Here is a 15,537-nt window from a genome sequence, read left to right as displayed (position 1 = left end):
TCAGCCTGTCTGATGAACAATGTATTTATGGCTCATGGTTTTGGGAAATATTGCAGAGAAAACCCATTGTCACATTTGTCTATGCCTCAACTGCTCTCATGGAGGTCAAGGTCATGATGAACCTCAGCTTCCTAGCCACAGGAAAGGTCTATAATTTTCTCTGTGCATTTCTCCAAGTTGCTGCTCAATAAGCACTAGAGAGGTGCTTTCATCTACTTTGAGAACCAGGTGGTATTCAATGCACTGGTATTTACCACCATTACCGGCAGACACCCATTGACCACACTGGGATCCATTAAGGCTCCCATTAAGAACCTTTCCATAAACTGGTAAAGGTTTACACTCCTTCAAAGCTGAAGCAGGATTAAGAGAAGGAGGAAGGGGATGTTTTGCTTGGCATCCAAAGATTAATCTCTCCAATGAGCAGAGATGGGAGGTATTATTCATGTAGAATTTTGGCAACAACCTTATAAATTGGTGGTAAAATTATAACACCCAATGTAAAATAAGCAACCTCAACACTCTAATCATTGCTACCAATATGGTAATCAGGCAGGGTATTTCAGCTAACACATAATAATCCTTCAGATATTTTGCAAAGATACCCTGAACAAACAAATCTGTGATTCAATATTTGCTTGTCACATCTGTTTTTAATTGTTTGCAGCTCATCCTGACAGCGCTACTGTTCCTCTACCATGAGGAATATCATTGAGGGCTGACACCTTATCCGGTCTAGTGCATGGTGACTTGTCAGAGAATGCATTTGTGCATTTTTGGGGTGGGGGAGAACAAATTATCTTAATGCTGTTTCAAATGCCTTTTCATCAACCTTATGGCATTTTACAGTGGACTAGAATTACTGCATTAAAAGCAAGTGAAATCCAACTGCTTGACTTCTATGTGCTAAATTTGGAGACATCTTTATAAACATATAGAAGTTCAAGAACAGCTTGGAAAAATTATTTATATATAATTGCTACTAGACTTATAAGCATATAATTGGCAACTCAGTAAAGCTCTGCAGAATTGTGACTTTAGTTATTTTAATTCAACCTCCTTACACTACATGCTGCGCGTGGTGGTGGTAGAGTTGGTTGAAACAGGGCCGCGACGTGAACGCTTCCACCTTGGCCCGACAACTTGAATATGTGGAACTGAGCCACAAACTATGCAACATCTCCTGCAATGCCCATCACTAGGGGAACCCCGTACTGTTGCAGATCTTGCTGAATTCAACAACAAGGCGCAAAAATATGTCCAGTTCTGGCTGGACCATGTATAGACTGTCCGTGGACATGATAAGAAGACCACCTTACATTTTTGAGTTTCAAAATACAAGGTTCTATTAGAAAACAATGGTCATCAAACATACTCATAATTTCCAAGGTGTAATACAAGAATCCCAAAAATATAACCAGGAAATCTATGTTTTGAAATTTCTTCACTTACCTCTGTCAACATTAGCCCGTAAAGATGTCAACATGCCTTCTGACACTAAAGTCTTGTAAAGGGCACCTTTACATGCTCGTTCAGATTTTCTGGACCCAGAAGCTTCTGTTTTTTTGTTGATTTCCTTGCTTTCACCTTTCACTTCACTTAGTGCACTATGTGAAAGCAGTTGATCAGTTATAGGAAATGTTTCAGTTTTGACGGGGATGGTGGTAATCTTCTCAGAATCAGACACCTTTGAGTGTTTGTTGAGTTCTGAAACTTTCTCAGCAGATAATTTTATTGGTTTTGGTTTAATTTTTTTCTTTGGTGGGCTGGAGACAGAGTGTAATTGATTTTCAGTTGACTTTGCTGAGCATCGTCCACTTTTTACTGGACTTACTGAAGGCTTTTCAGTGCCCCAGTCACCTTTAGCCACAGCATCAATAGTATACATTAAACTATCTATGTCAGACTCAGAAGATTTCCGTTTCTTTCCACTTTTTTTAAATGTCTGTTTATCAACTTTGGTAGAGTCAAGTTTAACTTTCTTCTTCTTCTTCTTCTTAATTTTTTCACCTTTGTTAAGACTTGCCATAGAATTGTCAGTTAGCAAAGACAATGGTTTTTCATTAGCAATCCACTCCCTTGGCTTAGTATCAATGTCATTCTTTGTATCAATTGGAGAATTAACAGTGGGGATTTCAGGCTTATGTTCATCTTCCAGGATAATTGTAGAAGATTCAGTTTTTACTCCTTCTGTTACCAACCGGTCTGAACACATCTGAAGCAAATAATACACAGTGCAATTAAACAGAATTTCAAAAAAACCCATACTGGAATACACAAACCTTCCAATTTCCAATTTAGAAAACAGAGAATAGCATGTGATTTGAACTGCCAACTTCAGTTGGCTCTATTCTTAGCAGTTTCATAAAGATTCCATATTTATAATATTGTTATAAAATTAATAAATTTTAAATATTCAAATAAAAACCCTACAATTTTTTTTGAGTGGAAATATGACTTTTCTACTCCCCCAGAATTCACCCTCCAGCCCCATCCCTCCTGATTGTTCACTGTCTGATGGATTAATCGTTAATTTATAGAGACGCCATAATCCTGTAAGGCTGGCAATGATATTTGAAAACAAATAGCCAAGAGGCTGCTGGCAATTCTAATTAACACCAGTGTGTTTTAATACCACCACTAGAACTATAACATTTAAGCTAAAACAACTTATGGCCAAGTGTCAAAAGGCAAGTTCCTGAATTTGACGACATGGCATAAAGCTCTGATAAGTGCGGTTCACTTGAATGGGAAACATGATTAATGGCCAGAGTCACTATAAAATAAAACACTTATTTGAATTCTAAAAAGGAGGAACAGAAACTTCATCCAGCTGATGTTGAACTAAACACATCTCAGTTCCTTGTGATCACAGGTTACAAGTTGACATCCATAGATGATGAAAACTGATGGCTTAGTACAGGGGTCCCCAACCTTTTCTGCACCGCGGACCGATTTGATATTGACAATATTCTTGCGGACCGGTCAACCAGTCTCGGGGGGTGGGGTGTTAATCATGACCGGAATATAGGTGATAAGTCAACTAAGTCACTTAATAGTGGCTAATACACTCAATTTCCTTTCTAAAAAGGTTTATCTAACGAATTTAATATTAAACACACAGCACATATTTTCCCCATATGAACATATAAACTCATTGCAACGAGACGGTCCCATCGAGGGGTGATGGGAGACAGCGATACTCGAAGGGGGTTCCTTGTGTCCAGTCTATTCGGCAATTTAGTTTTCATTACATTCATTGCAGAAAAGCCCACTTCGCAGAGATATGATGTTGGAAATGGAAGCAACGTTTTCAGTGCTTTCATGGCCATCTCAGGATATTCAGCCTTGACTTTGATCCAGAATGCCGGCAGAGATGTTATGTCAAACATACTTTTCAGCCCACTGTCACTTGCAAGCTCGAGGAGTTGATCTTCTTCCCGCGCTGATATGGATGACGTGCGGGTCATGACCTCACATGTGTTCAAGTTCCAACAGTGGGTGTGACAGGGAATGAGGAAAGGTGCAGCTGACTCATATTGTTTCATATCGCCAAATCATATCATTTCCTTGCGGCCCGGTAGCACATGCTTTGTGGCCCGGTGGTTGGGGAACACTGCCTTAGTACATTAATAAAACCTTAGTTCTAATACACTGTAAATTGGCAAGTACTGGGGAAAAGTATTGACTGTTTAAAATAACACACACAAAAAATGCTGGTGAACGCAGCAGGCCAGGCAGCACCTATAGGAAGAGGTACAGTCAACATTTCGGGCTGGGACTCTTCATCGGAAATGTCAACTGTACCTCTTCTTATAGATGCTGCCTGGCCTGCTGCGTTCACCAGCATTTTTTGTGTGTGTTGCTTGAATTTCCAGCATCTGCAGATTTTCTTGTGACTGTTTAAAATACATCGTTTACTTGACTTTTGTCGATGAATTTAATATATTTCAGAGCAATTCAACATATCACTGACTGCAAAGTACTGTGATTTTATTTCAGTTGGCTTTTGTACAATGAAGAATATTTGGCTGTCCTTGTCATCAAGAACACATTCATATTCTCACTTGAACTATTCAGCTGATAAGTCTCAAGGTCAAGAGATTTATAGACTGACAGTTCTGTTTTATTTTTCTGTAGAACTACTTAACAAGTTATTTTATTCACTATAAACTGAGGTGACTTTAAACTAAAATGGTTGGGGGGTGGGAATCAAATTAAAGAGACTAGAAGAGAGGAGGTTAGTTCACAGATAGAGAAAGCCAGTAGACAGTGTGTGAGGGAGGATAGGCAGGGGACAGAGATCAGGAGCACTCAGACCAAAGATGTAGGGGACAAGGAAAAAAAAGATAACAAAGTTGTCTGCACCATTAGGGATAAACAGAGAGTAAGAGGTGGAGAATTTCTTAAATGCATCTATTTTAATGCTAGGAGCATTGTAAGAAAGGTGGATGAGTTTAGAGCATGGATGGATACCTGGAAATATGATGTTGTAGCTATTAGTGAAATGTGGTTGCAGGAGGGGTGTGACTGGCAACTAATTATTCCAGGATTTCGTTGCTTCAGGTGTGATAGAATAGGAGGGGCAAGAGGGGGAGGTGTTGCATTGCTTGTCAGAGAAAATATAACAGCGGTGCTCTGGCAGGATAGATTAGTGGACTCGTCTAGAGAGGCTATTTGGGTGGAATTGAGGAATGGGAAAGGTGTAGTGACGCTTATAGGGGTGTATTATAGACCACCTAATGGGGACCGAGAACTGGAGGAGCAAATTTGTAAGGAGATAGCAGATATTTGTAGTAAGCACAAGGTTGTGATTGTGGGAGATTTTAATTTTCCACACATAGACTGGGAAGCCCATTCTGTAAAAGGGCTGGATGGTTTGGAGTTTGTCAAATGTGTGCAAGATAGTTTTTTGCAGCAATACATAGAGGTACCAACTAGAGAAGGGGCAGTGTTGGATCTCCTGTTAGGGAATGAGATAGGGCAGGTGACGGAGGTATGTGTTGGGGAGCACTTCGGGTCCAGTGATCACAATACCATTAGTTTCAATATAATTATGGAGAAGGATAAGACTGGACCCAGGGTTGAGATTTTTGATTGGAGAAAGGCTAACTTTGAGGAGATGCGAAAGGATTTAGAAGGAGTGGATTGGGACAATTTGTTTTAATCGAAGGATGTACAAACCCCATATCCAGAAAAGTTGGGATATTTTCCAAAATGTAATAAAAACAAAAATCTGTGATATGTTAATTCACCTGAACCTTTATTTAACTGACAAAAGTACAAAGAAAAGATTTTCAATAGTTTTACTGACCAACTTAATTGTATTTTGTAAACATACACAAATTTAGAATTTGATGGCTGCAACACACCCAACAAAAGTTGGGACAGAGGCATGTTTACCATTGTGTTATATCACCTTTCCTTTTAATAACACTTTTTAATTGTTTTGGAACTGAGGATACTAATTGTAGTAGATTTGCAATTGGAAATTTTGTCCATTCTTGCTTGATATAAGACTTCAGCTGCTCAACAGTCTGTGGTCTCCGTTGTCTAATTCTCCTCTTCATGATGCGCAATACATTTTCAATAGGAGATAGATCTGGACTGGCAGTAGGCCAGTCAAGCACACGCACTCTGTGTCTACAAAGCCATGCTGTTGTAGCCCGTGCAGAACGTGGTCTGGCATTGTCCTGCTGAAATAAGCATGGACATCCCGGGAAGAGACATCGCCTTGATGGCAACATATGTCTCTCTAAAATCCTAATATATGCCTCAGTCAATGGTACCTTCATATACATGCAACTTACCCATGCCATGGGCACTGATGCACCCCTATACCATCACAGATGCTGGCTTTTGCACCTTTCGCTGATAACAACCTGGATGGTCGTTTTCATCTTTGGCATGGAGAACTCAACACCTGTTTTTTCCAAAAACTAGCTAAAATGTGGACTCATCTGATCACAGCACACAGTTCCACAGTCTTTCAGTCCATCTGAGATGAGCTCGGGCCCAGAGAACTCGCTGGCGTTTCTGCATAGAGTTGATGTATGGCTTCCTCCTTGCGTAACACAGTTTCAAGTTGCATTTCTGGATGCAGCGACGGACTGTGTTGAGTGACAATGGTTTTCCGAAGTACTACTGAGCCCAGGTGGCCATAATTGTCACAGTAGCATGACTTTTCTGTGCACTTTTCAATCTTATTTTAACTCTGTCCCAACTTTTGTTGAGTGTGTTGCAGCCATCAAATTCTAAATTTGTGTATATTTACAAAATACAATTAAGTTGGTCAGTAAAACTATTGAAAATCTTTTCTTTGTACTTTTGTCCGTTAAATAAAGGTTCATGTGAATTAACATATCACAGATTTTTGTTTTTATTGCATTTTGGAAACTATCCCAACTTTTCTGGAAATGGGGTTTGTAATAGAGAAATGGAGGACATTTAAAGGTGAAATTTTGAGGGTACAGGATCTTTATGTTCTTGTTAGGTTGAAAGGAAAGGTTAAAAGTTTGAGAGAACCATGGTTTTCAAGGGATACAGGAAACTTGGTTTGGAAAAAGAGAGGGATCTACAATAAATACAGGCAGCTTGGAGTTAATGAGGTGCTCGAGGAATATAAAGAATGTAAAAAATTCTTAAGAAAGAAATTAGAAAAGCTAAAAGAATATACGAGGCTGCTTTGGCAAGTAAGGTGAAAATAAATCCAAAGGGTTTCTACAGTTATATTAATAGCACAAGGATAGTGAGGGATAAAATTGGTCCCTTAGAGAATCAGAGTGGACGGCTATGTGCGGAGCCAAAAGAGATGGGGGGAGATTTTGAACAATTCCTTTTCTTCGGTATTCACTAAGGAGAAGGATATTGAATTGTGTAAGGTAAAGGAAACAAGAAGGGTAGTTATGGAAAGTATGACAATTAAAGAAGAGGAAGTACTGGCACTTTTAAGGAATATAAAAGTGGATAAGTCTCCAGGTCTGGACAAGATATTCCCCAGGACCTTGAGGAAAGTTAGTGTGGAAATAGCATGGGCTCTGACAGAAATACTTCAAAAATCATTAGAAACGGGGATGGTGCCGGAGGATTGGCGTATTGCTCATGTGGTTCCATTGTTTAAAATGGGTTCTAAGAGTAAACCTAGCAATTATCGGCCTGTGAGTTTGACGTCAGTGGTGGGTAAATTGATGGAAAGTATCCTCAGAGATGGTATATATAATTATCTGGATAGACAGGGTCAGGTTCCTTTGATTAGGAACAGTCAACATGGATTTGTGCGTGGAAGGTCATGTTTGACAAATCTTACTGAACTTTTTGATGAGGTTACTAGGAAAGTTGACGAGGGTAAAGCAGTGGATGTTGTCTATATGGACTTCAATAAGGCTTTTGACAAGTTTCCACACGTAAGGTTAGTAAGGAAGGTTCAATCATTGGGCATTAATATCGAAGTAGTAAAATGGATTCAGCAGTGGCTGGATGGGAGACGTCAGAGAGGAGTGGTGGATAACTGTGTGTCAGGTTGGAGGACGGTGTGTAGTGGTGTGCCTCAGGGATCTGTACTGGGTCCAATGTTGTTTGTCAGATATATTAATGATCTTTTTGATGGGGTGGTAAATTGGATGAGTAAGTATGCAGATGATACTAAGATAGGTGGCGTTGTGGATAATGAAGTAGGTTTTCAAAGCTTGCAGAGAGATTTAGGCCAATTAGAAGAGTGGGCTGAAGGATGGCAGATGGAGTTTAAAGCTGAAAAATGTGAGGTGCTACATTTTGGTAGGACTAATCAAAATAGGACATACAGGTATCCCCTGCTTTTCGAACGTTCGCTTTACGAAACCTCACTGTTACGAAAGACCTACATTAGTTCCCTGTTTTCACTAACAGAAGGTGTTTTCACTGTTACGAAAAAAGCAGCGCACAAAAAAAAAGCAACGCGCTGCGAGCCTCGAGCAGCCGCTCTTCCCCAGATTCGGAACGGCATTCTTGCTGGCATTGTTTAAACGCGTGCCTGTGAGCTGCCGTTAGCAAGATGAGTTCTAAGGTATCGGAAAAGCCTGAAAGAGCTTGTAAGGGTGTTACACAGTGCAAAACTAGACATAATTAAGCATTTCGATCGTGGTTAATGAAGTAAGGACTAAGTGAATTTGGCTTGTGGAAGTTGAAGAAGATGATATTGAAGAGGTTTTGGCATCCCATGAACAAGAACTGATAGATGAAGAGCTGATGCAATTGGAACAGGAAAGGATAACAATTGAAACCGAATGCAGTAGCGAACGGACCAAAAGTGACTGCGTGAGATTTTCGCTGCAATGATAAAGTACGACTTTAATTTTGAAAGGGTACGTCCGTTTAGGGCATATTTGCAAGATGGTTTGAGTGCTTACAAAGAACTGTATGATCTAAAAATGCGCGAGGCTAAGCAGTCAAGCAAGTCTTCCACATCAGCCACAGCAGATGACGAACCTCGACCTTTGACACTGAGGCGGGCAGTCATAGGAGAAGACAACCTGCCTGCCGTAATGGAACCAGACGACGATGAGATGACACCCCAGTGTCCCACCACCCCAACCCCCAGGCCGCGGACAGATTCCGATTCGCGGAGAATGCAGCGGTAGCCGGGGGGCACACAGCACATCTTTAAGAAAAAAACCTGAAATAAACAAGCTAATTAATTAGGTGCTGCCCGGCACGTAACTGTCAGCCCAGATCAGAGGCGATTGCCGATTGCGTCGCCTCTGATCTGGGCCAACAATTACGTGCCGGGCGGCACCTAATTAATTAGCTTGTTTATTTCGGCTTTTTTCTTAAAGATATGCTGTGTGCCTCCTGGATACCGCTGGACCGCTGCATTCTTTGCGGATCGGTATCGGGTCGCTGCCCAGAGGGTGGGGGCCACTGCACCACCCCAACCTCCGACGACTGAGCCTAACACACCATCATCAGTGTGCTTGCTGTCTTCCCAATTCCGGTAAGTGATACTACACTGTACATACATTATTTCTATTTCACATAGGCTGTGTATTTTTACGTGTTATTTGGTACGATTTGGCAGTTTCATAGCTTAAAGGTTACTGGAGAAAGTGTTTTTGCCAACAGCGCTTGCGTGAGATTTTCGCTAAATGATTGTGGAAAGGTATTTCTACTTTATATAGGTTATGTATTTCTCATATCATTCCTGTTTTTACTATATGTTATTGTTATTTTAGGTTTTATGTGTTATTTGGCATGATTTAGTAGGTTACTTTTGGGTCTGAGAACGCTCACAAAAATTTCCCATATAAATAAATGGTAATTGCTTCTTCGCTTTACGACATTCCGGCTTACGAACCATTTCATAGAAACGCTCTACCTTCGAATGGCAGGGGAAAACTGTACATGGTAAATGGTAGGGCATTGAAGAACGCTGTAGAACAGAGGGATCTAGGAATAATGGTGCATAGTTCCCTGAAGGTGGAATCTCATGTGGATAGGGTAGTGAAGAAAGCTTTTAGTATGCTGGCCTTTATTAATTAGAGCATTGAGTATAAGAGTTGGGATGTAATGTTGAAATTGTATAAGGCATTGGTAAGGCCAAATTTGGAGTACTGTGTACAGTTCTGGTCACTGAATTATAGGAAAGATGTCAATAAAATTGAGAGAGTACAGAGGAGGTTTACTAAAATGTTGCCTGGGTTTCATCTCCTAAGTTACAGAGAAAGGTTGAACAAGTTAGGTCTTTATTCTTTGGAGCACAGAAGGTTGAGGGGGGACTTGATAGAGGTGTTTAAAATTATGAGGGGGATTGATAGAGTTGACATGGATAGGCTTTTTCCATTGAGAATGGGGGAGACTCAAACAAGAGGACATGAGTTGAGAGTTAAAGGGCAAAAGTTTAGGGGTAACATGAGGGGGAACTTCTTTACTCAGAGAGTGGTAGCTATGTGGAACGAGCTTCCAGCAGAAGTGGTTGAGGCAGGTTCGATGTTGTCGCTTAAAGTTAAATTGGATTGCTATATGGACAGGAAAGGAATGGAGGGTTATGGGCTAAGTGCAGGTCGGTGGGACTAGGTGAGAGTAAGAGCTCGGCACGGACTAGAAGGGCCAAGATGGCCTGTTTCCGTGCTGTAATTGTTATATGGTTATAAACACACACACATTCCAGTGGCCAGAGCAAGCAACTCTAGCAGTAGATTGTAGAAGTACCTAGCCTTTTAATGAATTAAGATGCATATATTTACACATTATTTCAATTTTAGATGACATACCTCTGCTAGCTGAAATAATGCAGAATTCCCACACTGCTTTGAATCAGGAACCCCTGGCTGTGTTGTATTGGATGAAATCTGCATGAAGAAGAAAAATAAAATCACTTTGATTAACTGTCATATCCTTTATTATAATTATATTTCTATGGCTGAGAAGAATTGTAACCAGCATAAAGAAGTATTTTTTGTTATGAGTACTTGAATATTACTGCTGTTATATTCATGATAAGTATTGAATATTGTGAGTAAGCAGTCTTCATTAAGGGTAGTTTAAAAACTGTCAGCTATTGACAGCAACTTCTCATTTCTGCATGGAAAATTTATAAGCAGCCCTACTTAATTTAACATATGGCATCCAGTTAAAGGTGATTACACAAGACCAATACATTCTCTGTAAAATATAAAACACAGAAAAGAGTACCATCACTGAGATATACATGAATTACTGTAAATAAAGATATCTATCATATAATACAACTCAAAGGTAGGGAGAACTATATCTAACTTAAGATGGTGAGGAATGCCTGATACCCATGTGGAAAAGCTTTACCTGAAGAAATAACTGTTTGTTCGACAGTACATGACTGTTGCAATCGAGGACTACTGACACAATGTAGTAAATTTACAGTAGAAAGGTCATTCCATATTGGTATCTACAATTTTGCCTGAATCAATGAACATTTGTCTTTGGTGGGAAGTATAACCACTGGCCATTTTATTCGATACAGGAGTGGAACCCACTCTTGTTCTGTTGCCCATCCACTTCGACATGTTGTGTGTTCTGCACACTACTGTTGTAATGTGTGGTTATTTGAGTTAATGTCACTTTCTTGTCAGCTTAAACCAGTCTGGCCATTCTCCCCTGACCTCTCTCATTAACAAGGTATTTTCATTCACAGAGCTGAGGCTCACTGGATGTTCTTGTTTGTCACACCATTCTCTGTAACCTCCAGAGACTGTTGTGCATGAAAATCCCAAGAGATCAGCAGTTTCTGAGATGGTCAAACCATCCTGCTTGGCACCAACATTCGTTTCATGGTCAAAGTCACTTCGTCAGTTAGGTAATTTCTTTCCCATTCTGATGTTTGGTCTGAACAAAAATGGAACCTCTTGACCATGTCTGCATATTTTTATGCACTGAGTTTCCCCCACATGATTGCTAATTAGATATTTGCATTGACGAGCAGCTACACTGGTGTACCTAAAAAAGTGGGCACTGAGTGCATGTATTGCCCTTCTTATGAGGGTAATCAAATTTATGGATGTGTGGATGACCACAAATCTCGGGCTTTGGGATATTTAAATTGTCAATTAAACTTGAAAAAATCCACAAGATCTTTGCAGTTATAAAACTTTTGAAAGTTACATGCATAAAATACTGATGAATATTTCAAATCAGTGACAATAGATCTGTTACCTATAGCAAGACAGAAAACACTGCAGGCCTTGTATGTACTGGTATAGGCAATAAGTAAAAGAAGAACAGACAGTATCTTAAAGGGAAATATGTTCTTTCCTCAGAGAAGAGCAATATTTTGTGTTATGTAAAATGGCAATTAGTTTGTGATTTCAGTATAATGGGTATACAACGGGAATCGGGAATGGAGATGGCCATCAAAAACTACTGTACAATTTGCAAGAAATTACAACGATCAATTTATTATTAAGATGAAAATTTGCTCATTAAGTTAACCTGTAATAAAACCTATACTTTTGTTTCCACAAGACGAACTTTCCTAATTTTACTTCTTTTCATAGTTTTTAAGTTGTGGGGTATAAAGCAAGACAAAGTGAGGAATACAGTGACAATGCACTTTTAAATAAAGCAACCTTACTAAGCTCGCTCAAGTTCTGAAACTAATCCGTGCCAAAGTCCATCCTATCAACTTACCTCCTTGGCTGTTAAGGCATGTTCTCCCGCTAAAAGCAGCATGCTGAGTCCTCCCATTTGAGTGGGATCTATCAGTAATGAGATACATGTATGTGTTATTCATTCCCAAAATAATCCCATGACACCATCTATCACAAATAACTACAACTTAGACAATAAAATGTTTCTCATTTGACAGCTACAAGTTCATCTCCATTCTGCCACCTAGTAAACAAAACAATTATTGTTGTATTGTTGCAATATACTACTTTGAACAAGTATTTTCCTGTCTGCTCAGTGGGTAAGTGAATTGGAGGTGTGGATCCTAAACTATACACATTTTCATCCCATCGTTTTGTTAAAATCATTTCAAAGAACAAATAGAAACATGCAGTATAGACACTATACTGTAGTAAAAGAATTAATGCAGATAGATACTAAGGGAATCCTTGTTAGTTTACTTTCCTCTGCTTAGTAACATGCATACATTCAACAAGTTGTCAGGTCTGATCTGAGGTCAACATCTTAGTGGTTTCATGCCCTCTTGACACAAAAAGATAAGAAAAATGACATGTTACATCTGTGAGCTAGACTGTAGTAGATCTTCACCTTCTGATTAAGGCCCTTCCATATGTGTGAAATAACAGTTCCTTAAGCTAATCACATGCACAGAGAAACAACTTTATCACTTTTTCCCACTGTGCATGCAAGTGCTTGAGTTGCTGATTGAAATTAGCCCACTAGTTTTCACATAAAAGTTCTATTCTACAGGGCTACACAACAGGATTCTGGTCCAGGTTCCAAAGCAAACACCTGAATTCCTTCTTCACCCCTTGTTTACAACTGACTTCAATATTATGTGCATGACACTAATCTGACTTTCAGTTTCATAAAGAATATTCTCCAAAAATTGCTAGTTATTTCCCATTCACACCTTGTAAAATGTATAGGAATAGGGACAAAGAGATTTAATGATATTTAATGAAATGCAGAATATGTTAGATAAAATATGTATGCAAATTATGCTGAATTCTTTAAAAGATCGCTGGAGCCAATCTTGAGTCAGCTGGAATTCTGACTTTTAAAATATTATCCAGATGTAAGTAAATTATGGCTCAAAGTTGATTTATGGTTTGGCTCACACACAACAAGGGAGTTTCACGATTTGAGATGTAGTGATTTTAAAGTAACTTTCCATCTGTGGTAAATACTACAATCTGGATTGTTCATAAAAAAAAAGGTGAGGAATTCAGCTTGCGTTTAAATCTGGTGGAACAAGCTTCTTGGTTGAAATGCATTTCTGCTTATTTGTACACTCTAAATAGGTTTCCTTTGAATCTGTGAGCTGCAGATGCCAATTCTATATCTCTGTTGGGGCCTTATCAATACTGTGATCGGGTTAAGTTGGTATAAACATGGGAAAATTGAATGGGGTACAAGTCCACATTGTGTCAAATTTGGAAATGGGATGCTCTAAAATATGGGCTCTAATCAAGGAGCAGGAGACACTGAAGGGAAGACCAGCAACAACTAGATAGGAGAGAACTCTAAATAGTCAAAACTGAGATTTCCTGCTTGTTAAGCTCTAAAATAATATAGAAACATAGAAAATAGGTGCAGGAGTAGGCCATTCGGCCCTTCGAGCCTGCACTGCCATTTATTATGATCATGGCTGATCATCCAACTCAGAACCCCGCCCCAGCCTTCCCTCCATACCCCCTGACCCCCGTAGCCACAAGGGCCATATCTAACTCCCTCTTAAATATAGCCAATGAACTGGCCTCAACTGTTTCCTGTGGCAGAGAATTCCACAGGTTCACCACTCTCTGTGTGAAGAAGTTTTTCCTCATCTCGGTCCTAAAAGGCTTCCCCTCTATCCTCAAACTGTGGCCCCTCGTTCTGGACTTCCCCAACATCGGGAACAATCTTCCTGCATCTAGCCTGTCCAATCCCTTTAGGATCTTATACGTTTCAATCAGATCCCCCCTCAATCTTCTAAATTCCAATGAGTACAAGCCCAGTTCATCCAGTCTTTCTTCATATGAAAGTCCTGCCATCCCAGGAATCAATCTGGTGAACCTTCTTTGTACTCCCTCTATGGCAAGGATGTCTTTCCTCAGATTAGGGGACCAAAACTGCACACAATACTCCAGGTGTGGTCTCACCAAGGCCTTGTACAACTGCAGTAGTACCTCCCTGCTCCTGTACTCGAATCCTCTCGCTATAAATGCCAGCATACCATTCGCCTTTTTCACCGCCTGCTGTACCTGCATGCTCACTTTCAATGACTGGTGTATAATAACACCCAGGTCTTGTTGCACCTCCCCTTTTCCTAATCGGCCACCATTCAGATAATAATCTGTTATCCTATTTTTGCCACCAAAGTGGATAACTTCACATTTATCCACATTAAATTGCATCTGCCATGAATTTGCCCACTCACCCAACCTATCCAAGTCACTCTGCATCCTCTTACAATCCTCCTCACTGCTAACACTGCCACCCAGCTTCGTGTCATCCGCAAACTTGGAGATGCTGCATTTAATTCCCTCATCCAAGTCATTAATATATATTGTAAACAACTGGGGTCCCAGCACTGAGCCTTGCGGTACCCCACTAGTCACCGCCTGCCATTCTGAAAAGGTCCCGTTTATTCCCACTCTTTGCTTCCTGTCTGCTAACCAATTCTCCACCCACACCAATACCTTACCCCCAATACCGTGTGCTTTAAGTTTGCACACTAATCTCCTGTGTGGGACCTTGTCAAAAGCCTTTTGAAAATCCAAATATACCACATCCACTGGTTCTCCCCTATCTACTCTACTAGTTACATCCTCAAAAAATTCTATGAGATTCGTCAGACATGATTTTCCTTTCACAAATCCATGCTGACTTTGTCCGATCATTTCACAGCTTTCCAAATGTGCTGTTATCACATCCTTGATAACTGACTCCAGCAGTTTCCCCACCACCGACGTTAGGCTAACCGGTCTATAATTCCGCGGTTTCTCTCTCCCTCCTTTTTTAAAAAGTGGAGTTACATTAGCCACCCTCCAATCCTCAGGAACTAGTCCAGAATCTAAAGAGTTTTGAAAAATTATCACTAATGCATCCACTATTTCTTGGGCTACTTCCTTAAGCGCTCTAGGATGCAGACCATCTGGCCCTGGGGATTTATCTGCCTTCAATCCCTTCAATTTACCTAACACCACTTCCCTACTAACATGTATTTCGCTCAGTTCCTCCATCTCACCGGACCCTCTGTCCCCTACTATTTCTGGAAGATTATTTATGTCCTCCTTAGTGAAGACAGAACCAAAGTAATTATTCAATTGGTCTGCCATGTCCTTGCTCCCCATAATCAATTCACCTGTTTCTGTCTGCAGGGGACCTACATTTGTCCTTACCAGTCTTTTCCTTTTT

The 15,537-nt window shown here is 40.1% G+C and overlaps 1 protein-coding gene across 9 annotated transcripts in view; it reads right to left on the bottom strand.

Moving 5' to 3' along the window:
* The window catches only part of LOC134347937 (HMG box transcription factor BBX), a 165,677-nt gene that overhangs the window by 24,576 nt on the left and 125,564 nt on the right, over positions 1-15,537 (bottom strand). For all 9 annotated transcript variants that reach the window (XR_010018302.1, XM_063050596.1, XM_063050595.1 and 6 more), the window contains 3 exons: positions 12,136-12,203; positions 10,245-10,322; positions 1,453-2,215 (listed from right to left, as the gene is read on the bottom strand). Coding sequence is in view for 8 of the 9 variants with exons in the window: in XM_063050596.1 (XP_062906666.1) it covers positions 1,453-2,215; positions 10,245-10,322; positions 12,136-12,203 (909 nt within the window). In the remaining variant the exon portion in view is untranslated. The remainder of the gene's footprint in view (positions 1-1,452; positions 2,216-10,244; positions 10,323-12,135; positions 12,204-15,537) is intronic.

This window comes from Mobula hypostoma, chromosome 6 (genome assembly GCF_963921235.1).
Source record: "Mobula hypostoma chromosome 6, sMobHyp1.1, whole genome shotgun sequence".
Lineage (NCBI taxonomy): Eukaryota > Metazoa > Chordata > Chondrichthyes > Myliobatiformes > Myliobatidae > Mobula > Mobula hypostoma.
Note: the sequence above shows the minus strand (reverse complement) of the source record. Positions and strands in the feature narration are given on the sequence as shown.